Source organism: Mytilus californianus, unplaced genomic scaffold (assembly GCF_021869535.1).
Source record: "Mytilus californianus isolate M0D057914Y unplaced genomic scaffold, xbMytCali1.0.p SCAF_3, whole genome shotgun sequence".
Taxonomy (NCBI): domain Eukaryota; kingdom Metazoa; phylum Mollusca; class Bivalvia; order Mytilida; family Mytilidae; genus Mytilus; species Mytilus californianus.
In genome coordinates, this window is record NW_026262679.1 from 72,056,074 (window position 1) to 72,082,902 (window position 26,829).

General features: G+C 33.2%; 1 protein-coding gene across 2 annotated transcripts; it reads left to right on the top strand.

Annotated features, from left to right (window-relative positions):
• Window positions 1-18,222: 18,222 nt before the first annotated feature.
• On the top strand, window positions 18,223-23,822 carry LOC127735022 (tyrosinase-like protein). Of its 2 annotated transcripts, XM_052245087.1 has the most exons (3): window positions 18,223-18,666; window positions 21,262-21,374; window positions 22,588-23,822. In XM_052245087.1, exons 1-3 carry the CDS (start codon window positions 18,349-18,351, stop codon window positions 23,510-23,512), a joined length of 1,356 nt encoding a protein of 451 aa, XP_052101047.1. In that variant the 5' UTR covers window positions 18,223-18,348; the 3' UTR covers window positions 23,513-23,822. The 2 variants fall into 2 exon arrangements, with proteins under 2 accessions (XP_052101047.1, XP_052101048.1); XM_052245088.1 differs by lacking the exon at window positions 18,223-18,666 and having other exon boundaries at window positions 18,972-21,374.
• The last annotated feature ends 3,007 nt before the right edge of the window (window positions 23,823-26,829 follow it).

Consider the following 26,829-nt stretch of genomic DNA (forward strand, 5'->3'; position numbering starts at 1 on the left):
GAGCAAGCCCATGCGAAAAGGTACAAAAAGTTTTTTTTATAAACTTTACAGGACACGTTCGTTAAAATATTTTTGAAAAACGATTTTTATCAGAAAAAAAATATATTAATGTAAACATTCATAAAATTGTCAATTAACACCGAGAAAGACGTAGAAATATCTGAATGTTTGTACTTAAGCAAGCGTAAAATCATTTGTTTCTCGGAACAATGCTATACTGAACAGAACCATTTACGACACTATGGAGACAAAAGGTCAACAATTTTCATCATCTCTACCTATGTTTAAAGATAGGAAGACAACATTAAAACGTAAGGAAAAATGCAAAAATTATGTCTTCTTGTGTTTTTGAAATCAACCGTCCGCTTGCACGGGATTCGAACCGTTACCCCCTTTCACCGCATTGCTATCTGCATTGTGAGCGAGAACCTTATCCCCACTGCTACCGGAGAGATCATCAAATAATGGCAATTTAAGATATTTAAACTAAACATGGAAAATGATTAAACTATATGAAATAATTCAGTAAAATTTGAATAAAATAAGGGGGGTCAGTACATGCAGATGTGTATAACTTACAGCTTAAGGGAATTGGGAAAAGTAACTGAGTTTTATAGATCACAAGTCTGCTACCAATAATTATGCACACTTTAGAATTTGGTAATTTTTTCGTTGTTGTACCTTTTTGCATGGACTGGCTCATATAGGTGATATCGTCGAAAGTCAGGTACCAATTAAGTTAAATAAGTGATTTTGCCATAACTTTTAATTGAACTCAATATATCTTAGATGTGTTTTTTGCAAACTATATGTTTTGATAGATGCCAAATCCATTGGAAACAGCTTCAAATTATTGCTAGATCATTGGAAATAGGGACTTTTTGCTGATTGGTGTGTGGTTGTTAAGGGTAGTATTTTAGTTGCTATGGATAATTGCTTTTTTTTTTCAAAATTCGCATAAAATCATAACGGTCGATATGAGGTATTATGAGTATTTTCTATTTCCTATCTTTTCGGCAATTTTTTTTTTTTTTTTTTTTTTTGTCACTCAACTTGAGTTGAAAATGATATGAGCAAGCCCATGCGAAAAGGTACAAAAAGTTCTTTTTATAAACTTTACAGGACACGTTCGTTAAAATATTTTTGAAAAACGATTTTTATCAGAAAAAAAATATATTAATGTAAACATTCATAAAATTGTCAATTAACACCGAGAAAGACGTAGAAATATCTGAATGTTTGTACTTAAGCAAGCGTAAAATCATTTGTTTCTCGGAACAATGCTATACTGAACAGAACCATTTACGACACTATAGAGACAAAAGGTCAACAATTTTCATCATCTCTACCTATGTTTAAAGATAGGAAGACAACATTAAAACGTAAGGAAAAATGCAAAAATTATGTCTTCTTGTGTTTTTGAAATCAACCGTCCGCTTGCACGGGATTCGAACCGTTACCCCCTTTCACCGCATTGCTATCTGCATTGTGAGCGAGAACCTTATCCCCACTGCTACCGGAGAGATCATCAAATAATGGCAATTTAAGATATTTAAACTAAACATGGAAAATGATTAAACTATATGAAATAATTCAGTAAAATTTGAATAAAATAAGGGGGGTCAGCACATGCAGATGTGTATAACTTACAGCTTAAGGGAATTGGGAAAAGTAACTGAGTTTTATAGATCACAAGTCTGCTACCAATAATTATGCACACTTTAGAATTTGGTAATTTTTTCGTTGTTGTACCTTTTTGCATGGACTGGCTCATATAGGTGATATCGTCGAAAGTCAGTACCAATTAAGTTAAATAAGTGATTTTGCCATAACTTTTAATTGAACTCAATATATCTTAGATGTGTTTTTTGCAAACTATATGTTTTGATAGATGCCAAATCCATTGGAAACAGCTTCAAATTATTGCTAGATCATTGGAAATAGGGACTTTTTGCTGATTGGTGTGTGGTTGTTAAGGGTAGTATTTTAGTTGCTATGGATAATTGCTTTTTTTTTCAAAATTCGCATAAAATCATAACGGTCGATATGAGGTATTATGAGTATTTTCTATTTCCTATCTTTTCGGCAATTTTTTTTTTTTTTTTTTTTTTGTCACTCAACTTGAGTTGAAAATGATATGAGCAAGCCCATGCGAAAAGGTACAAAAAGTTCTTTTTATAAACTGTACAGGACACGTTCGTTAAAATATTTTTGAAAAACGATTTTTATCAGAAAAAAAATATATTAATGTAAACATTCATAAAATTGTCAATTAACACCGAGAAAGACGTAGAAATATCTGAATGTTTGTACTTAAGCAAGCGTAAAATCATTTGTTTCTCGGAACAATGCTATACTGAACAGAACCATTTACGACACTATAGAGACAAAAGGTCAACAATTTTCATCATCTCTACCTATGTTTAAAGATAGGAAGACAACATTTAAACGTAAGGAAAAATGCAAAAATTATGTCATCTTGTGTTTTTGAAATCAACCGTCCGCATGCACGGGATTCGAACCGTTACCCCCTTTCACCGCATTGCTATCTTGCATTGTGAGCGAGAACCTTATCCCCACTGCTACCGGAGAGATCATCAAATAATGGCAATTTAAGATATTTAAACTAAACATGGAAAATGATTAAACTATATGAAATAATTCAGTAAAATTTGCCGAAGTTGTTTTCTTTTAAAATAGACCATTAGTTTTTTTTTAAATTAAATTGATTCATATTTTTCATTTTGGGGGCCTTTTATAGCCGACTATACGGTATGGGTTTTCTCCTTGTTGAAGGCCGAACGGTTGCCTATAATTGTTAACATCCACATCATTTGAAATTTGGTGGATAGTTGTCTCATTGGCAATCATACCACCATCGCCTTTTTTATAAGAAATTGTCGATATTTGATTAATTTTTATCAAACAAAGGATTGTATTATTGATAATTCCTGAATTAATATCAGGGAATTTGTAAAATAATTTTATGTAAATTCACTGGTCATTTTCAAGGATTATATATAAACATTAATGACTTTAGTGATTATGCAAAAAAAAGCCAGTGATTCTACATTCTCCATGATTTTTTAAATTCACTGTAATATATATATTCAATCATATTGACCTTTTTATTAGTTCATCTTATTAATGCAGTCTCGATAATTTGTTATTCATGAAAACATTGATTACCAATCTTCGCAAAGGAAATATACAAAAAGTTATGTTTTAAAGTCTCAAACTGACCGAATCATTTACAATCCATATCAAGTATTAAAATATCTTTTTGTTATTGACGACATTCTGTCTAATGTTATAACATGCTCATTGAGAAAGCTAAATTAATAGTCATAACCCTAAATTTGCAGTCAAGGTACGTATTGTTGGTTTTTTGCCAAATCCGCGATAATAGATGTCGTGAGTAATGTTTTTAACAATATGTGATTGAATGAAAAGTAAAATAACAAAAATACCGAACTCCAAGGAAAATTCAAAACGGAAAGTCCATTATCAAATGGCAAAATCAAAAGCTCAAACACATCAAACGAATGGAAAACAACTGTCATATTCCGGACTTGGTACATGCATTTCCTTATGTAGAAAATGGTGGATTAAACCTGGTTTTATAGCTAGCTAAACCTCTCACTAAAATAGTTATAACCATCCTTTAATGATCACTTTTCCGGATGTTGCTTCAACCCCGCCACATTCAGTATGCGCTTTTTCCAAAGTCAGGAGCCCCTAATTCAGTGGTTGTCGTTGTGACTGTATACATATTTGTTTTATGTTTATTGTTTTGTAAATAAATTAGGCTTTTAGTTTTCTCGTTTGAATTGTTTTACATTAATCATGCCGTGGCCTTTTATCACTGTCTATGCGGTGTGGGATAAGCTCGTTGTTAAAGGTAGAACGGCGACCTATAAGTTACTTACTTTAACATCATTTGGCCTCTGGTTGAAAGTTGTCTCATTGGTATTTACACCACATCGTCTTATATTTGTATCAGTTCATGATTTTTTTCAGGTAGCAATAACAAATGAAATAGGAAAATATGCAAAAATGGAAAATAAAAATCAGTTAAGAAAAAAGCACTAACACGATATATATATATATTCTTAGACAGGTGTCACGCGTAGAGCATTATCAGCTTACACTTCCGAAGCACCTGAGATCATCCCCGGTTTTTGGTGGGGTTCGTGTTGCTCCATCTTTGGTTTTCGATTTATGATTGTGATTACTCCCTTGGTATCTTTCGCCTCTCTTTCAGACAAATCGGCCAACTGAATTATATGAAGATACATTTTACGAGGTTCCAGTAATGTTTTTCTTCGTCGGTTTTAACTAAGGTTGCAACACAGTGCATAATGTTGTGTGACATGATATATAGTACCACGCAGATCTGATGTATTAGACCACTTATAGATTTATATTGTTTTTTTATAATTTATATGTATTTAACGTTATGCCTTAAACCACTCTATGGCTACGTATCTGTAAACCATAAAACATAATCTCAAAAAAAATCCCTACAGAAGAATGAAAGTGCTAAAGAAAAAATCGTTCATTTTTTTCCTAATATTTTTCGTGAATTTCTTATTCTGTTCACGAGAGCTTTTTATATTATATATATTTATCACCGAGAAAAGTTGTTTTAAAAACAGAAAAACACAATGGTAGTAACTTTGTTGTAAAGCTGTCATCAGTAGAACTGATTGCACCAGAAGAAAAATTAATGAGTAATGGCCTTCATTCCATCTCGATCCAAAAGCTTAGCTACCCCCTTAACAAGGTCTTACTATCCCCTCTCTCCAAAAATGAAGCTAACTGCCCCCCCCCCCCCCCCCCAAAAAAAAAAGTATTGAAAGGCCTTACCTGTCAACACATTAACTATCGCAATCAGCCTTGAAACTTTCCGGTTGCGAAATTAAAGTCTTTTTTTCAAAACAATAACTTAACAGTATGATTTTTTTCTTACAAAAATGAGCTTGTTAACTAAATATATGATATAATTTCTGGTCATCATATTTTGTCATGATCAAAAACAGATGAGTATATGTATATACAGAAGTAAAACACAGATAAACAAACGGAAAAAAAAGGATTTAGCCGAATATTTGGTATCATTATACTAGCGTGCACAAAAGGATAAAAAAAAATCTTCGAGACAAACAAATCCAAATCTCTGTTTTTTTCATTGTGGGCTTTGAGCAACGATGTTTAACCCTTTAAAAGCATAATATTCAATGCTTAGCTCTGTTGTATCTAAAACAACATCAGAAACTGACACAAGTGACAAACTCCATACGGTCCACTGTTCAGTTCCCTGTACAAAAGAAATTTTGTTTAGAAATGGTAACACCGCTTCAGCAGAACCAAATGAATTGTTGATGGCAGCACAATGAATAAAGATAGATATTCTTACTATTAAAATCGCGATTTTTGATAACAGGAAATAAAGCAGCAACCGTTTTTTGTTTTCCTGTTTGCCCTTATTTGCATAATCCCTAAAATACTTTTTGTAATTCAAATTGTGTTTATTGGAAGTCACCTTTTATCCATTTGGTAAAGCAGCACTTCGGAAAGTAGTATAGACACATCATATACCAAAATTAAAATAGGAACAGTGCATACAAAACTAAATTGTTAAAATTTAGCATGGATCCTCGTGACGACACAAAATGTTCTGCTAAATAATCACTTCTTTGTTCTGATTGAGCGAAGACTGGCATTGAGCTGTTATTAATAAGTCTTTGAAATGGTGGTCTAAACTGAGGTTTAGATTGTTGAAATCTTACATGGCTGCCTGCACTACTTCGAAAAATGCTTTGTCTTGGTCACTGAATTAGCGAATCCTTAAACTACAGATTCTAAAGAGCCTGTGTCGCTCACCTGCATCTTCAACAATGACCACTTTTTTTGTAAAAAGCATCATTAAAGGGGAACAACTCTATTAAGAGTTAACTGACAATTTCAGTCATGTTTGCATATTTGTAGATCTTATCCTGCTGATAATTTTTCCTATTTTATATCTTTATAGTTTTCAAGATAATAGGCAAAACACGTTTAAATTATCATTAAAGGGCAAAAACTCCTATAATGAGTCTACTGAAGATTTCGGCCGTTGTGGCTTATTTGTGGATCTTGTCTTGCTGATCATTTGTGCTATTCAAAGTTTCTATCTATCTATTACAGTTTTCAAGATAATAGGCAACAATGGGGAAAATCGTCATTAAAGGGCAATAATTTCAATAAGGATTCGATTAACAATTTCGGTCATTTAATTTAGTTGCAGATCTTGTCGTGCTTATCATTTTTGCTATTTAAAGTTCCTACCTATCTAATATAGTTTTTAAGAAATAAGGCAAAAAACGCAAAAAAATCGTCATTATAAGGAAATCACTCTACGTCAACTTAGATTTCCCGGCAGAACAATAGACCCACAACAACCGTTAGCAAGGTCGATCAAATGTAACAGAGTCAACAATTTTAATTCTGAAAACTCATAAGAGTGATTAAAAGATGCACTGTTACATTTGATATGAATTTTATTTGAATGCGTAGTAGGTTTGGAACGGAACAACGTTTCGGCAGTGTTTTTAGTTGACTTCTGATCGACCTTGCTAACAGTTGTTGTGGGTCTATTGTTCTGCCGGGAAATCTAAGTTGACGTAGTTAAGGGCTTAAAAATATACAAGATCTTGATAAATGTCGTGAAACTATTCAAATAATAAAATACTGTGATTTTTTTAAAGACAGGCTTTAACGTGTGGTCCTATTTGACTGCTAAAAAATAATTTGCAGAACAACGATGCGTCTTTTTACCTTGACATTTGATCAAATTTTTGCCTCTAAACTTATTTTTTTGTTGTCCAAAAGCAAACTTTTGCTTTTTTCGTTTCGTTATGTGTTTAATTTTTAATCGATTTTATTTTTTTTTACGAGCAGAAGTTAATTAAAAGCTAAACAACTTTCAATTATATTTATGCAGAAAAAAAATAGAAGCACTTAATAAACTGACAACTGTTGTGTTGTTTGGCCGTCAAATGGCTTATTGCTCTTCTCAACTGTCGAAACAGTTTAGTTGTTTTGTATTCATTTAGTTGTTTGCACCGAATGAAGATTTGATAAAATTTAGAATTATCAATATACATTATAAAAAATAAGCAATTGTAATAATTATGATAACTGTATTTATTGCCATACTTAGAGTTAATATTTAGAGGTGTAAATATATCTAAATAGAACGTCTACAAAACAGTTTACGATGAATGTAATCCCTAAATATTGTGTATATACCAACCAGTTGATAAGATATTCTAGAGCCTGCATTTTTGTCACGATTTCTTAGATTGCTGCTAACAAGGAAGCTGTTAAACCAAGTTTTCCAAGAGGTGAAGTTGGAGTCATCCCTTCAGAAATTTCACTGACGCCATCACGATTTGGCTTACCCTTGTGCAATATCTGTTTCACAGTGGAAGACAGATATGTTCCATTTGTATAACCACAACCCCGTCCTCTTTCCTCGAATTTGACATCACCGACTTAGATTGTTCTAACATGAGCAACACAACGGAGCCACATGTGATACAAGATCTGCTTAGCCATCCGGAATACCTCAGATCACCCCAGTGTTAGGTGTGGTTTGTTTTGCGCTGTATTTAGTTTTCTATGTGGTGTTTTGTATACTGCTATTTGTCTTTTGGTCGTTTTTCGTTTTTTTTATGGCTTTCTCAGTTTGTTATTGACTTATGAGAATTCATATGTCTTTGGTATCTTCCGTCTCTCTTTTTTGTGTGGTTATGATAAACGATTTACATAAAAAATACATATTAACTAATGTACAATTTTAGAAGTACATCTATAATATTATATATGTAACTGATGCTTCCAGTCTTTGTTAATAAAACATATCTAAATTAAAAAAAAAAAAAAAAAAAAAAAAGGTGGCGACCTTATTAGAATATATTTATTCTTGTTTGACTTTTAACTTTTAACCTTTTTATTTTTTTTTTTTTTCATTTTTCAACATCTGCGACAATTTCATTTTTGCTTTTTGGTCAGTTTAAAAGTTATATAAAAAGAAAAAGAAACATTCTTATACATCATATTCGTCTTATATTTCAACATGAAGTTAACGGTTTCTTTATGTCTCTTATTACTGCCGTTGTGCTGGAGCCTTGATGATGAACCATCTCAATGTCCAAATGGTAAGTCTTTCAGTTTTAAACACTTTTGCAGATGGCTTTAATTTTTATATTTAGCTGAAATAGTAATCTATTGTTTGGTTCCTTGATATGTTTAGACCTGATTTATTTGTCTTACACTAATTTTTTTATCCAATTTATAAGTTTTAAATGTTGTTTCTTGCCTTATGTTCTTGTTTTTGGTCTTTCTATAATCATTTACAAGATGTTATTATAGCTTTTATATTATCTGTGACATGTCTATATCCGTTTTTTCTACGTGTTCTAATATTCATTCCTTTGCCAAAAATGTACTTGTTAAAGCTAATAAGATTAATTTTTCATTGCTTTTTAATTTCTACATCTTTACAATCAATCTTCTAACGATTCTCATTAGTATAATTGGTGACTGTTTGTCATACCCTTAGCTTGGTATACGAACTTTTGAATGGAGGTAAATAAGCTTTAACGGCGCACTAAACTGCTTGTTTTTACAGTCATGTCAAGTGATAATAATCGAGGCAATTAGGAGTAAACATTAGGAAGTAATAAGGAAAATTTATTTACCAAATCTTCGGATTCTGGGAATGAACTAGTATCTATTGACCTACATTATATCCAGTTTCATATTCAATCCAAAGCTGTCCTAAAAAAGAGGAATAATGAAGGTAAAAATGGGTTCAACCTTCAATTACGGTAAACGATAATCCAGCCTCTCTTTATTTTATGATGGCTATTTTAACGATATTGGGATTTTTTTTCTTTCGGTCTTTACTTTTGGGATTTTCTGTTTGCAGTGTTTACTTTCATACATCGATATGTATTGTGCAAAGTGTGAATCTAAAAAAAAATAATACTTCTGATCTCACGTTTCGTCTCGAACTATCAATACCATTTTCCGTTTATGTAGGTTATAAATTTGTATCATATGTTGATATCAGTTTTATTTAAAAGCCATTGTTATCGTCCCCCGTCCATGTTGTGTATGCAATAAGAGAATTTGTAAGTAACACCATTTTCTTCTATAAAGATTTTTCTTATAGTGTCTTATATTTGTTATCCTCATGATAACGTAATGTAAATATGTTTTATGATATGACGATATGATTATTTTGTGTGGATGTATGATAAGCAGAATCACTGATGTTGATAAATTTAGTTATAGACGATTTTCCAATCATATGATACAAATTTCAAACCTACATAAACGGAAAATGGTATTGATAGATCGAGACGAAACGTGAGATCAGAAGTTTTTTTTTTTATTCACAATTTGCACAATACGTATAGATGTATGAAAATAAACACTGCAAACAGAAAATCTCAAAAGTAAAGACTGAAAGAAAAAAATCCCAATATAAATGGACTTCCCCGGTAGGCTGGGGCATTAGCGGAAAACGCGTGATCGGACATTGTGACGTGAAGATATTAGCTTTGTGGCGTCGTATTTTTCCGGGAAAGTGCATTTTTTTTGAAGATCGTGTACTTATTGTTTTGGAATTAAGGTATTTTTTTTTCCAAAGGGAAAGACCTTTCTGTATTTCATTTAATTGTTATTATACTTTTTCCGCCAAACGTTGACAAAATTTGCCTCCGTATCCCTTTAAAATGTCGCACTCAGGTTGTCACTTTGTATCCATGTCATAAATATCTATCTACTCACACTTTGAGTCGTAAATCTTTATCGGTACGAAGAAGTCTGCCCAAAACAGAAAAAAAAACTTGTTAGTGAATAAATATAGAAATAAGGAAATGTGGTACGATTACCAATGTTACAACTATCCACCAAAGTTCAAATGAAGAGGATGTAAGAAATCATAGGCCATAGTACGGCTTTCAACAATGAGGAAAAACACATACTGTATAGTCGACTATAAATGGCACAACATGAAACAATCCAATTGCGAAAACTATCGGCCTAATGTGTAACAAAACAATTTACGAAAAACAAATATGACAGACATGAACCAACGACAACCACTGAACTACAGGCGCCAAACACCGTAACAGTTATAGGTAGACAAAAACCGAAGAGTGGAGATGATCAGACACTGACCCTGGTACTTCGTTACATTTAAACCAAAAAGATTCAAAACTCCTTGGTAAGGTTATGCTCTGAAAAGTGACTGATGTCGGTTGGACACTAAAACCCAGAAACCGTAAGTCGTACACACCTGGGATTTCAACCAATGATCATCAATTCAATTGACATTGTAAATGCCTCATAGTCAAATTTTAAGGTTGACATTGACCTTTGGCTTTAGACCTTGTTAATGGATAATCTCAGAAACCATGATAGTTACTGAAGTCATGAATAGTGAAAACTGTTTGGGTCATTAAGGAGAAACTTTGTAATATTTAACCGGACAGATGTGATGGTGCCTTAATCGACAACATTCGTTATTAGCTATAACTCTCAAACAAAATGTCTTATACTCAAGGAGTCTTTTGCAATGTCTTTAGTGGCCACTGACCTTGATACAGGTCATAAGGAAAAAGATTAAGGTCACGTCTTTGATAAAGAACTTTGTTTTTACCATTTTTAAAGAGTTTTGTGGGGTTTTAAAGGTTTTCAAAGGACCCTGAGTCTACACAATTATAAATGTTACCAAATATTCTTTTATATTTTTCTGCTTTTCCTCTTCTGTTCAATTTTTTTTGTACGTGTTTCAAAACTAGATTTTATGTTCTTCTTTTTTGTCCCTTTTGAAAACTCAATATAATCATGAAATTACTCCTTTGGCGCTTAAACCTAATGCCAAATATAATTATGAAATAGTTTATATACAAAATCTTATCTCTGAATTTTTGAAGAGTGTGAAATGGGTAAAGACCAGGGGTATTGTTGTGAAAATGATCCCTCAGATAAATGCTCGAAAGTTAAAAGATATTACTACGATTCGGAGAAAGGAAGATGTAAGAAGTTCGGATTTGAAGGCTGTGGTGGAAATAATAATAATTTTGAATCCAGGAAAGAATGTAATGTACATTGTAAAAGTAAGTTTGCATTAATGTATAAAAATTCATTATTTCCATTCACGTACATCTAACTGTTCAATACTATATAAAAAAAATGCATCACGAAAACAACAACAATGTTGCATTAACAAAACCTTAAAATCAATTTAAAGTGAAGTTATTTCAATTCATAAACTCTATCAAAGATTCCCTAAAGTTAAAATATATGTCAACTCGTTTGTTTATTCCAACAACAATAAAATTGAGAATAGAAACGGGGAATGTGTCAAAGAGACAACAACCCGACAACAAGTTTGTGCAAAATCCTAGAAATTGGATATATTGAATTTTCACCGAAAATTCTAATTCCGAAGAATTGTTTTTCGGTAAGCAAGACCTCTGTATCAAAACCTGCAAGTAAACTGCTATTTGCATATTCTATTACTAGTAGTTTATTAACGTAATAACATATGTACGACTTTTTAAAGAACCTACCTCTCAGTTGAAACCAATATATAATGTGATCAACGATATAATGGAAAATATACTTTTTGTTTCATGGACACAAATTCCTAAAGTTTATCCGACAAATTAAAGAAAAAAAACCGTAAGGGCTGAACATTCTGACGGGCGGGGGATGGGTAGTGAGTACTTTGATCCAGGTAGCAAAAAATAGATCGACAGATAGATAAATACAAAAGTTAAACAAATTTGCTGACAGACTTAAACCTGCATGATATTAATCTAATATTTACTACTTCCGATATTTCATTTGATTTAAAGACAAAAAATTTGTTTGGATTTCTGTCTTTTCACAGGTGCATCCCATTGAGTGGATTTAAGATTGATTATGTTTTTACACTTGATACTTTCAGATTTCTATCGCTGACGAGATTTAAATTTCCAAATTATGTATAAATTGATATCTTGTAGTTCGTAGTTAAAACTGTTATTTTGTATAAAGTGTTATTCGCATTTATTTCCTCGCTTATTTTTAGAAAATTGCAGACCAGGTAAAGGAAATAAAAAATCATCGGACCAGAAGGAGGAAAGAGAAGCAAAAAAGGCCGAGAGAAAAGCAAAACAAGAAGCCAAAAAGAGAGAAAGAGAAGAAAAGAAATCAGGTAAAGGAAATAAAAAATCATCGGACAAAAAGGAGGAAAGAGAAGCAAAAAAGGCAGAGAGAAAAGCAAAAAAAGAAGCAAAAGAGAGAGAAAGGGAAAAAAAAAGAAGCAGGTAAAGGAAATAAAAAATCATCGAACAAAAAGGAGGAAAGAGAAGCAAAAAAAGCCGAGAGAATAGCAAAAAAAAAAGCAAAAAAGAGAGAAAGAGAAGAAAAGAAAGCAGCTAAAAAAGCGGAAAGAGAAGCCAAGAAGGAGGAATAAAGGGGGTAATGGTGATAGGCCATTAAAGTAAGCGGAGTGCAATAATGCTAAATGATATGGCCTGAAGTGGATAATAGGATAATACTATCCGTGTTGTATTCATACTAAAAAATTAATAAATTTCTTTCAACATTAACCGTATTCCTTGATATTGTTTTCTCTGACAAAAGGAATTTTAATAGCATAAGTTTATTTTATGGAAACCATTTTGTTTTATTCTGATTAACTTCTCTTTCAAATATCCACCCGAATGTCTGTATTTTACCTCTAGACTGATATTTTTGCAGTTTGCACTTTGAAATCGATTTTAATAAATATTATTCATTGATAACGAAAAACCAAAGTGTAGTTTAAAATATATTCAGTCGAAGAATTTTAGTGAGATATCTATACGGAGTATGCCTTATTTGTCTAATAACGGTTGTTTTTTTTAAATAATAATCATTCAACAGAAAAGAACTATAATCATTAAAAGATCTCACAAAACATGTTTTGGTTCTGTTGTAGGTTTTTGAGTTTCATTTCGCCCGCCTCCGGGATTATCTCGCTGCGTTGAAGACTCATTAGTGGCCTTTTGCTGTTTTCTGCTCTTTGGTCGGGTTGTTGTCTCTTCGACAAATTTCTTGTGTCCATTCTCTATTGTATTTGTAAGGATACGTAAAAAATGTACATTTCGCCCTCCAGGGCGTGTTTTGAACTTCTGCTTCGATATCGTTGATGATTTGGATCGAAGAATGACTTGGTGCACCATATAACCTGAAATGAGCCATCATTTGTTTGGTGAATGTGCCTGTATTTATATTATGTCAGGAATTTGACAGTCTTTCTGCATTTGTTTCATCTGTTTCACCTCTTTCTTAATTTTTTAATGGTTTACTTTAAAAGAAAGGCGAAAGATGTCCTTATCAAAAAGAAAATATTGGTTTCTTATTCGATTAAAAGATACTTCACTTGACGTGAGTATCATTATAGATATATAGTTTAAGTAAAGCAATAAATTGCAATATTTTGTATATATGTGATATTTCCAGTTGTAATTTTTAAGAGCTTGATTTTATGCGATTCTTTTTTTCTTTTTTAACCCTTTTTGAGTCATTCCCATTGAATTACGTTGAATAGTTCCCCAAACCAAAACTGGGTATCCTGAAGAAAGGATCACAATCTCTTCCACTAAATTTGGTAATGTTCGGTACATGGATTGGAAAATGGGACAAAAAAGTAAATAAAATGATTTTTATTGAAAAATTACGATTTTGAAAAACTCTAAAATTGAAAATTATGTAAAAAAAAATTGGACACAAATTTCTTCAGATGTGATCAAAATATTACATCGATAGATTAAGGTACTTTCCATTTTGAATTTACCTTGGAGTTCGGTATTTTTGTTATTTTACTTTATTCTTTTGAGTCGACACGAGTAGCATCTCTTTATTCGCTGGCTAATAAAAGTGTTATAAAATCATCATTTGAGACGTAAGTGATCTTTAAATTATTTTATCACAGCATATCATATATTTCAAACAGTTACTTATAAATACGTAGTAGCTTTTGATATGGTTTGGAAAAATAAAAAGTTCGAGATAAGTGATTGTGTTTTTTAAATTGCATTCTCATCTTTTTTATTCTATTAACCTAACTCTAATTCCTTATTTTTATGCCCTGGGAAATATCATTTTATGACAGTTCAATGAGTTTTCACACAAAAACCAATCTCGTGGAAATATAGAATGAAGACCATTCTTACCATGGACAAGTCAGTATAAGGTAAGAAAAAAGGGGGGATAAAACTATGGAATGACTAGTATACTGAACGTCAAGATATATATAAAAAACATATATGGCCACATATAATGGATCCTTTGTAGAAAATCTTTTCAAGTGGTTATTATGTACATGTAAGTAATTGGTGTTTGGATGTCATATGATATAAACATGTAGATCCATGCTCTTTGCTATTATTCTATATGTGGTAACATGGTAGATTGATCATTTGTTGTTATGAAATATTTGTTTTGTTTGATTATCAATATGAACGTAAAATTCATCAAAGATACCAGGCTTGTAATTAAGTACAGCTAAAAGCCATTTCGTCAACATAAGTTTAATCAATAGCGCTCGAATCATTTGAAATGTCAAATCAATTGTAAAGTTGAAATGCGATAAACATTATCAATATGCTTTGAGTGTATTTCTTTAGGGTATTTAAGGGAAAAACCTTCTTTGTCGATAAAACACATATATGAAAATCGTTGCTTGGATTTTGTGTTTAATAAAAATGACTGACGAGTGTGATGATGATTCGTTCCTATAGTTCTTTTTTTTTAAAATTTGTACGTAAGCCCCCGTCACACTGACTAAGACCAAGAAGATCACGACGATCTATAAAAAAATAAGATCGCGGTGAGACCGTGGTATGGTCGACTTGAATATTCATTATTTCATAGTTTTCAAGTTCATACAACGACCTTGCTATGATCCTGATAAGATCCTGCTACGATTGCGCTACGATAGTAACACATTGTAGTTACGATCTTGTCGTCACCCTCTTACTACGTCTAATAAGACCTTACCACGACCTTCCCGATCGCATTACAATCTCAATATGAATTTACTACGATCGAACCATGACTTCACTACGTTTCCACTGCGTTGTCACTGCGCTCTAGAATATGGCTTCATCAAATAAGTTCTCAACCCAAAATGCGTCGTCACCCAAGATGAAGTATGGCATGTTCAGGTCGTCATTAGGTAAGGGATCTGACTGGAAATGCAAAAGTCTTATCTAATGATAAAAAACCTTTATAGTTATGAAAAAAATATCCACTTTTAGACACGGCGGCTTCTAACATCTACATGCTTTCCATCTAGTGCGCCACAAGCGTGTGGCACGTTTCATCTTCTCTGAAATTCTTTGGCAATAGCTCGCCATTCATTTGGTTCTGTTGGACAGGATATGACTTCATTTTTATATTCCTGTACAATTGCCTGGCAAACATCAAATATTTCTGGAGACATCCTTAAAAGACTTAAGAATGACTGTTGATCCTCAATCCTTAATTCTTTCATAAGTCGGTCGTAATGCCCAAACTGGAGTCTTATTTCAACAGAAAGTCAAGGGTGTACCCAACAGAACCAACGCTGTCTAGTATGTCTTCTCCTTCATATAACTAAAGAGTAGCCTGATCAGTCAAATCGATACAGGGCAGCTGAATTAAAGATTGCAGAAGTAAGTTTTGCTCATGTGTGTCCATGGTTGAACTACAGGTAGAAGCTATTGCATCCGTTTTTTATATCAACAGAATGAGGTCATGTTATTATCGTGTCTAGGACGTAGTAGTACCGTAGTTAGGTCGTACTAAGGACGGCAAGCGCGTAGAAGCAGCGTACTATTGTCTTCCTCGTCGTAGTATAATCGTATCAATATCGTAACAGAAGCGTAATAAAGACGTAGTGAAATCGGGATAGTTACAGTGAAATCGTAGTAAGGTCGCAGCGAAATCTTTTCTTTTGTCTTCCCGATTTCACCACAATCTCCAATACAATGCTTCCAACGCCAATCCCGATCTTACTACGTCTTTACTACGTCCTACCTACACGTCTACTAAGACCAGTTTTTGGCCACGACTGCACTACGAATGTTTTGAGGATGTTCAAAGTTGGTCGTGGACCTCCACGACCACGAAGACCTTGGCACTTCCTACTACGACCTTACCACGACCACCACGATCGATCTTACTACGACTTCCAAAATTTTTCATAATTTCTGAGGTCGTAGCGGGATCGTGGTCCTAGTGTAGTATACAATTCATAGTACGATAACATTTTATTTTTTAATTTACTTTGAAACCTACACATCATTTTTTTTGTACAATAAAGTATATATTTTTATTACACATGATTATGGTATTTATGTGACACCCCAAGTCAGGAACCTGTCATTCAGTGCTTGTCGTTGGTTCATGTCTGCCATATTTTTTTTCGAAAGCAATATTGTTATAAGTTATGTCGTTAGTTTTTTCGTTTGAATTGTTACACATCTTTTATGTCATTGCCTTTTATAGTCTTTCTCTTATTGACGGCCGTACGGTGACCTATACTAATTGCTTATTTCTTCTTCATGTGGCGGGGTTAAACAAAGTTGTGAGCGCTCATCCCTCCCCTAACCTGCGATAGTGGTGTAACAGCACAACATAAGAACAGTTGCAAATGGCTTCACTCAATACATCGGTTCAAAGCACAAAAAAAAAACTAACATAAAAGCAAAAGACATAAAGAACAAAAAACATTAATTAATCCATAATTTATTCATAGCAGTGAAATGTTCAATTCTTATAGTAAAAAAAATATTAATTATTGTATATCCAATCTTCACTCGTTATGAAAACTTTAATTTGTATTAAGGGAATCTAAATGCACAGCCAAACGGACTTCCCACTTTAATTGGCGAGGGTTTTACTGCCGGTCGGAGGAAGAAGACAAATAGTGACCATATTTCTATTCCCAAGTCACCCTTGGGGGTATTTACTTATTTAGTTACCTTGTGCTTGATGCATATTTACTGTTTGGGAGATAATGTTTAATTGAGTGGAACCAATGGGACAATCAAAGCTCATATTGAAGAGAAAACAGACCTATGGTTTAAATGCAAAAACGACGAAAAGACAAAGGTTCACAATACACTACACAAAAGGATTTTTTTTATATGTTAAGAATTTTTTAACGTGTTATTTTCATTAGAGTGTTGTGTTGCCTCTTGACCATAATTTCTTTAATAAAAGAAGAATGTGTCTGAGGACACGAATGCCCCCCGCTTAAGCTTTGCAATTTTTCAAGTTATAAAGGGCCATAACTCTAGAACGGTGCCCCAATTCGAACTCTGTCTTTGTGTTGTAGTTATTAGCAGTGTGTATAGGCTTCATAAAATTTGAATGAGACACACTTAAGTTGGAGTGCGGAAGCTGAAAAATTGGCAATTTTCCAATTTATAAAGGGACATAACTCTAGAACGGTAAGTTACTCACTGCTAAAATTCGATCTCTTGTCTGTAGGTTTTGGTTCTTAGCATTGTGTATGAGTTTCATACAGTAAGATGAGGAAAACTTAAGTAAGAGTGCATAAACGAATATATTGCAAATTTCCAAGTTATAAAGGGGCACAACTCTAGAACGGTAAGTGACTCACTGCCCAAATTCAAACTCTGTCTGCGCGTTCTAGTTTTTAATCATTGTGTATGAGTTTCATAAAATTTGCATGAGGAAAACGGAAGTTAGAGTGCGGAAACGAAAATGGGACGGACGACGGGGGCATAAACATACCCATATCATAAATTAAATCACACGGAAGTCTTACATCATTCAAGGTATAAGGTTTAAAATATTCTAAACATAATAAAGACAGTAAAATTTTCAAGGAAAATATATATGGAAGGGAAGTTAAAACAGAAATCAAATTTAGTTCAAATTTTAATAAGCCCTTTTTTTCCTCATTTCGTATTTTACTACGAATGTCTGATCGTAACAACATATGAATGTATTTCCTTACGTCGAAACATTTTTCTTAAATTGAGTAGTTCTAATGAACTGAAACATATAGATCCTCCTCCTATGTCATTTCATTGTTGTTTTATATAAGGTAACAAACAAATTTGTCAATAGGCATTTCCCAGAAATTATATCCTGGTTACTCTATCGACAGCATCTAAAAAAGGATGACAAAGGAAAATAGTCATGAATGACAGAGCTAGTTTAAAGAGATAGAAGTTAAACCGCATTTTGACTGTGTATTTTGGGGTAGCCACGGCTTCATTTTATGCCGTTAGAGTCAAAATGATATTACTTTTGTCTTCCGTAGTTCTTTCCTTACACAATGTATTAGTCCATTCAGAAATTACCCTTGAGGGATATGATCCAGAATGTACAATTCAAGATGAAGACGAGTTTGACTTCTATGAATGCAATGCAACTTTTTCCAGCAAGTACTATTGTTCATTATCATTGGAGCAACACAATTGGCTAAAATCGCTCTGGCAAGAGGCAATAAAGGACCGTTCCAATAAACCTCGAAAGCGGCGAGAAATTCGTGTATTAAGCGAGACGGAAAGGTTAACTTACTTCAGAGCTATAAATCGGTTGAAAACCGATACGGTATGTATAGTTTTGTCTTGCTTTATTTTAATTCGTACTTTTTCGTATGATCACTGACTCTATAGACAGTGCTTGGTTATTCACATTAGAAGATTTCATTAATGTATTATGAGCAAGTATATTCATTCATACGATCAAATCAATACACTTTTTAAATTCAATCACACATATAGTTATATATGAATCATTTAACTGTCTTAGGAAAAAATCGGCCCTATTCTAGAAAAGTTGTCACTAATATCAATAGACAAGGCTAAATATATGAAATCAATACCGAATTCTAACGTCTTCAGGAATGAGAGCGTGACTCCGACGTCCCCTGTGTGTATGGAGAGCGGAAATAAAACACGCTCTCTGCACGTTAAAGAATCATTACATCAACGCACTGAGTGTTGGACATAGATGCTGAAAGCTCACCGTCTCATCTCGGTCAGTGAATGAAAAATAAACGTGCAATGAAGATAAATCAGAAAAAAAATAATAACGTTATATGGGTATTCAAAATAAAATTTCAAAACGACAATAAATCATATGCGTAGCATACAGTTCCACACCATTAGGTTTTCTAAGTAAATGATCCAAAGAAGATGAACGAATAAAATATTTTATAAGGACAAATCAATTATCAATTTTTAGAAACTGCCTCGGTGGTCTCGTGGTGGCGTGCTTGCCTTGTGTGTGAGAGTAGTCGGTTCGATTCTCATCCGGGTCAAAACTAATTGATATTTGCTGTTTCTCCGCTGCTTATTTAGGATTAAAAAGGAGTAAGAGCGAATACTGGTCAGCTCGGAGTCAAACTAATGTGTTCAGGCAGGATGGCATTTTTTTCTACGGACTATTCATATTGATCAGTTTCTCGTCCCGATATTCATGTGATACTTTCCACTTGACGTGTACTAAAAATACAATTTCTATTGATGTAATCTAAAGAGCGTTTGTCACCCGGATTAGATAAGCGGATGGTATATCAAATTTTGAGAACAGTAATAATCTTTGATTTTTATTTTGACATCGTATGTTTCAAATTCATAAAAAAAAAAGTCACACGGAAGGACGAAACGAAACCTCAATAAACCTTTAAAATGTTAATGCGTCAACGTTTCTTAAAAATCATTCATTCTAAGAAGTTTTTAATTGTTAAACGTTTGACATCACCAGATACTTCTATGATTTGCCAGTATGCGGAAATAGGTATTCCACAAAATAGTTTCGTTGTGCAATATTCAATTTTACATTTTATCTCCAGCATAAGTTCATATTTTTTAACTTATTGGTGGCTGCTTAACGTACAGCAGCAAATATAGCATGCATATATATTCAAGACACCATGTTTTTTTCTGATCTGTAGCAATTCGATGCGCTAAGCCGGATATTTATAAAGAAGATATGTCACCAAAATCCGCGCTATGTCAATATAACACAAAATAGAAAAGTTATTGAATTTGTTATTTTCAAACAGTTTATTTCTCAAAGACGCGTCATACTGTTTTGGTACATGTAACTTGGCATTTTTAAAGAATAGTTTGATTGTTGGCGTTTAATGCCACATTCAGCACAATTGGCTACGTTATGGGGGCTGGTTTTTATTGGTGGAGGAAGCCGGAGTACCCGGAGAGAACCATCGACCGTCACGTCAAAACTAACAAGCCTAGGCAATTAAGATCGAAGTCGAAGGCACCTTGTCACAAGCGGGGTAAGAACTCACAACGTCAGTGTTGACAGGCTAAGGATTACAGAAGATGGATTACTTAGACCAGTCGGTCATCGGGGATCCACTGTTATTATGTATAGCAGAAATCAGGCGGGAAAACCTAGTAAGTTTGAATATTTTTTGACAAATACTTCATTAAAAAGGAAGGAATAATTGAAGGATTTTTGTAAGAATATAACTCTAGGTGATAAACATCCATATAATTATAAATTACCCAGGAACATACAGAACAAACCCTGTTTAATATGATATGTCATATGTCCGACGAATAATGTGTTCTGTGTTTCAGTTTCCTTTGTATTTGTTTACATAAATGCATACTTGGATAATTTAAAATAGACATTATTCTGGTCACTAACGTTTATTGACTTGTGACATTTCTGAATACTATAATTCTCAATAAAGATTCTATATTTATCTATTTGAAGTGGTTATAGTGAGCTAATAAACAGTAAGCCGTAAAAGGAGATGTACTATATTTTACTCAACACTGACTTTGACGATTAGGGAATATAATTCTTATTCTTCTGTGGCACTTGATATTTCATTGGTTACACAAATGTAAGCGGGAGAGTGTTTTGTCTTTGTTTTCAGTGTTAATTCATTTTCACTATGTGAGACTTTGAGACAATTTTTGCCAACACACCATCAGTCTTAACTGAATAGAAAAACATTATGTCCACTTCTCATTTTTCTGCGCAAAACCCCAATTAGTTTTTTCCAGTAAATCTGTTAATCGAAACTCGTCTTAGCTCATATCATATATAAGATTTTCTAAGAAAAGTTTATATTCTTGAGTGTAATCAAGTAACTTTTGCAGTATTTACAGTTATAAAAAATGCACATTACATTAATTTTTATTCATGTCATTAATGTCTCTACAGACGATAGCACCAAATAAATACGATACTTTAGCAATGGTTCACACAAGTCGCACTATGTGTTCTGCACATCAGGGATCAAATTTTCTTGGATGGCATAGAGTCTATCTTCTATTGTAAGTACATATAAGCATATTGTTAATAAAAAGCGATCTGGAGTATATGCCAATGACAAAGCTAGAAAAAACAAAACAAAACGCTGTAAAAGATATCACAGGGTCGACATACTATCAAATCAAGTGTCTGGACTGTATACAATGCTCAAAATTGTATCGCTTTTAGAAAATGGAATCACTACGTATATTTTTAAAACCATGTTTCATTTTGAACAAATATTTGCATGTTATTTTTTCGACAGTCCCTATGGTGACTAAGTTGATTAGTATTGTTAGCGTTTGCGAATTGTAAATGTGCAATGCGTTTGATCGACATTAAAGTTTATTAAGATCTGAAACAAACCTAGCTAAACTGCAAACATATTCATGTACCTGTCGACCTCTTTTCTTTTGATATATCTTAAAGTAGTTTGTCCCCTATTGATTTTTTGGCTGATTGCAGATATTTGAGTATTTGGTTAATATTCGTCACGTTTCTAGACTGGGCCGGAAGATTAACACTGTGCATAGAAAATGAAAATATCACTTTAAATTTTTTTTTGTCCGAAGAGCTTGTCTAGATTTTACCTACATCAGGAACACTCAAATCCAAAAATTTGAAAACCGAGGATTTATAGATACCTGAATAGCATTATGATCAAAATAAGCCAACAAAGAATAGCCAAATTCATCTTAGGTCAACTTTGCTTGAGGGAGTTGGAACCTTAGTTAGTTTTTTAATCATACTAAACGGTAACAATTGTATTGAGCTGATGATACCTCAAGGAATAACATTTCACCAGCAGCGGTATTGACTCAGCATAGATATATTTTGAGACAGTATGTTGATCACTAGATGGCTTATGGTGTATTGTGTCGTACGGCTGCTGTCTGATTTGACGTTTTTGCAAAAACTTTCGGCACAGAAGGCACCAGATGAAGCTTAATTCTGTCGTACAAAACAAAAACAAATGCGTTTACTGTCATTTGGTAAACAAATATCCTTTCTACAGAACAGTCATGGTTATGAAATAAGGAAAAGGGATATGATAATTTCCAATGAGACAGCTGACGTAGATTTAGCAACTCTAGATCTGGATTAGAAGAAAAAAAGTGTAAAATTCTCTATACCAAACAATACTAAGGTTGATGTTACAATATTTTGTTTCAACAAGTTTAAACATGTAAGAATAATCAATCGTACTTACTACCATTAAATGTTGTTTTTTTACAGGTATGAAACTGCTCTCAGACAGAAAGATAAATCCGTTGTTTTACCTTACTGGAACTCTGTGCTTGACAATCAAAACATAACTGACCCAAAACAAACAGTCTTGTTTACGAAAGATTTTCTCGGCAATGGAAACGGAAATGTCACTGACGGCCCATTCAAGTACTGGCGAGATATTTACAATTGCCCATTAAACAGGAACATAAGTCGACCTGGATCGGAGCTTCTGTCACCAGAAATAGTAGAATGGATTGAAAATGATAATTCAGTTTTTCTTGTTGAAGATATTATAGATCATTTGGGGAGTGCAGAGAGAATTAAAACAATAGAGGGTCAGCACAATCTTCCTCATGGTTGGGTAGGAGGGATGATGGGTATACTAAGTTCCTCACCGAAAGATCCTGCTTTCTTTTTACACCATGCTTACATAGACTATATATGGGAGAAGTTTAGACAAAAACAACTAAGACTTGGAAAAGACCCTGAATATTATACCGGTTTAGGTGTATCAGAATGGATAAGTGAGTCCCAAAACTATAACTTGACACTTTTCCACAACCCTCATCGTAACATGGACTGTTTCCAATGGATGAAAAACATTGACGGATATTCAAATAACTTTACAGAGAACTTATATGTGTATGAAGATTCTCCTACATATCCTGACTGTGGTAACACTAAATATCTCAATTGGAACACTCTGCTAAATAGATGCATTGGAATAAACCCCGTGTCATCAGCAGTTCCACAGAGCATAAAACCTTACTACGTCCACTTGATTATAATTATATCTGTTTCCTTCATTTTGTTATTCATAATTTCTTTCTCGGTTTTTCTGACTCTTAGAAAAATCAAGAGAGTAACAATTTTTACGGTCTCTAACGAGGAACTAAAACCGTTATATAGAAGGTCAATTTCAAATATCTGATACTTTCAAATTATAAAACAAAGTATCACATCGATCAATATAATGAAAAGATAATCAATACTCTGACATACCTTTTCATTACCTTCAAACTTGTAGCAATTATTTTTTTTTAAATCTTCAATTCTTCTTATTTCACTTTCTAAAAATTGCCAACAATTTTATTTATTTATTGGCAGCTTTCTAATTTAAACAAATAAAGGCACAGACAACTGAATATTATTTAGCGTTGGTAAAAAACATTATATGTTAATATAGTTTATAGAGCTGCTTTTCGTTTCTTATATTAACAGTAAACAAGAGTTCACATGCTGAAATGTGTCGGCTGTTTTACTAATGATTGAATTTATTTTGAAAGTTTGTAATATGACGGTTTTACTACAAGTATAACATAAACTTAACATTCAATGATCCATAAAAATGAAGTCACGGTCAAATGAATCATGATAGACAGATATGTGCACCTTACAATCATTTCCTACACCAAGTATTGTGGTTCTGTCGCTAATATATAGTACCTGAGAAACAGATCAAACCACAAAATTCCTAACATTTACCAATGAATCTTAGTATGAACCCTTTACAATCATTCTATACACCAAATATAGTTGACCGATTATTTATAGTAACTGATAAAATGATGATCCACAAAAACCTATCATTGACCAATGCACCATGAAAATGAGGTCAAGGTCATACCAGACAGACATGTACACCTTACATATTCCGTACACCAAATATACTTAACCTATTGTTTATAGTATCTGAGAACTAGACAATACCACTACTAGAAAACTAAACATTGTCCAATGAACCATGAAAATGAGGTCAAGGTCAGATGAAACCTGCCAGTCAGACATGTACCCATTATAAACATCCCATACACAAAATATAAAGATCATATTGCTTATGATATCTAAGAAATAGACCAAACCACAAAAACTAAATATTGTCCAATGAACTATGAAATTGAGGTCAAGGCCAGATAAAACTTGCAAGTCGGACATGTACACCTTACAATCATTCCATACACCAAATATAAATGACCTATTATTTATAGTAACTTATTAACTGATGATCCACACAAACCTATCAGACCAATGAACCATGAAAATCTGGTCAAGGTTATATGAAACCTACCAGGCAGACATGTACACCTTACATATTCCGTACATCAAATATACTTAACCTATTGCTTATAGTATCTGAGAAATAGACCCATACCACTAAAACTAAACATTGTCCAATGAACCATGGAAATGAGGTCAAGGTCAGATGAAACCTGCCAGTCAGACATGTATACCTTATAACCATCCCATATACAAAATATAAAGATCCTATTGCTTATAATATCTGAGAAATAGACCAAACCACAAAAACTAACTATTGTCCAATGAACCATGAAATTTAGGTCAAGGCCAGATAAAACTTGCCAGTCGGACATGTACACCTTACAATCATTCCATACACTAAATATAAATGACCCACTGCTTATAGTATCTGAGATACGGACTTGATCACGTAACGTTAAGCTTGATCACTGATCCAAGAAATGAGGTCGAGGTCAGGTGAGTCCTACCTGATAGACGTGTAGACCTTGCAAGGAACCCATGTACCAATATATATCCTATTACTCATAATAAGACAGTATTTCACTTAAAAAAAACAGCATTCTTTTAAGTCACCGAACCATAAAAATTAGGCCAAAGACAATGGACATATGACAGACGGAAACTTCGTAACATAAGATATCTGCATAAAATTAAAGGTTTGAAGCATCCGTGTCTTCTAGCTTCTGAAATATATAGCTTTATACAAATAGTTTACGCCGTCGCCGCCGCCTTTGCCGGATTGTAATACCTATGTCTGGCATTCTGCGACCTTCGTCGCAGGCGAGACAAAAACTAAATCAATATAGCAATAAGTGACTATAATTGTTGTTTATACGTGTAATTGTTATTATGCCTTTGATCCTCTTATGGGTGTAATTTGTGCTTAATAAATATTTATAATAATTTTGATATAATGTATAAATTCATTATTTCGAAATTTTCATTTTATTGTTTCATTTATTGAACCTTTTTCAATTTTGAGGCAAAATCATTCTTAACACAGTGGTTTTCACGTTATGTCTTAGAAGTCACAAACATACGAAAAAACCGCTTTGGCTAACACCGGGGTTTCCTGGCACACATATTTGTTGCCTTGCCCAACACGCGTGCTTTTTGACTTCTTGTGTTGAATTGATTGAAGACTTCCGTAATAAACTGAATGAAGCTTTATCTAAATTGGCTAATTATGTTTAAATACATTTTGAGAATTTTTACATACTTAAAAGATGCAGAAAATACCATAGTGGCAATCAAAAACCATTAGTCGAAGAGCGTGTAGGACTTTAAATAACCCTACAAATACTACACAACTATTACTGCTACTCGTTCGTATTTACCGTCCAAAAAAGAAAAAAAAAGTTGCTCTGTTGGAAGTGAAAGATGGTGACTATAATCTTGTCTACATCACGTACATTAGGCAAACAAATTCATTGTGCGGGAAAACACGAAACTTGATGAATGATTTGATTGATAGATTGTTGTTTACTTAACGTTCAGTGACAAATGTGTCATGCAAATTATTGATAATCTATACAATACACACAATAGGTAGGTTCCTCAATATCAATCAACTATAATAAATGGCGAGAATATTCAGCTCAGAATATTGACTGCCACTAGAAATATATGATAGTTTGAATACTTGCAGAAATTTTTCCTTGTAACAAGTATAGTAGTTGCAAGTGGTTTTTATCTTGCAGAGAACGTGGTATTCTCTCTTTACTGGGCACCAGATTTAAAGTCTCTATTCCAACCAACGTGGCTGCATATTTATGATATATCCTGCATAAGGAAGACCAACAACTAAAATTTGAAAAGGTAGATTCCTGCAACTTACTACCCACACAACAACTACGATTACACGAACAGTGTCATTAACACGATAAACAAGCTAAAATGGCAATCACCAAATGAGGGACGACTAAACACTAGACATTATTTTATAAAGAGATCCACTGCTTATAGCCCTTCCAACGTATGTTCTTGAGCAAACCGACAATAGAAAAAGATAAATCCATTTACAAACATACAGACTTATGTAAACTTCCAAGGACACTTCCAAATGGTCTTACTTCCCTTGCACAATCATACACTGGCATTTTCACTCTAAGACCATTATTGGAACCACTTCTGTTTACAGCTTTTAATTGTCCGTTTATAAATTTAAGAATTATTGAGGAATAATAAGCTTTCAACTCTCTCCGTCAA

Coding starts and splice junctions, on each gene's coding strand:
- LOC127735022 (XM_052245087.1), top strand. CDS start 18,349: ATGATATTACTTTTGTCTTCCGTAGTTCTTTCCTTACACAATGTATTA. Junction 18,667..21,261: donor ATCGGTTGAAAACCGATACG/GTATGTATAGTT, acceptor ATGTCTCTACAG/ACGATAGCACCAAATAAATA. Junction 21,375..22,587: donor CATAGAGTCTATCTTCTATT/GTAAGTACATAT, acceptor GTTTTTTTACAG/GTATGAAACTGCTCTCAGAC.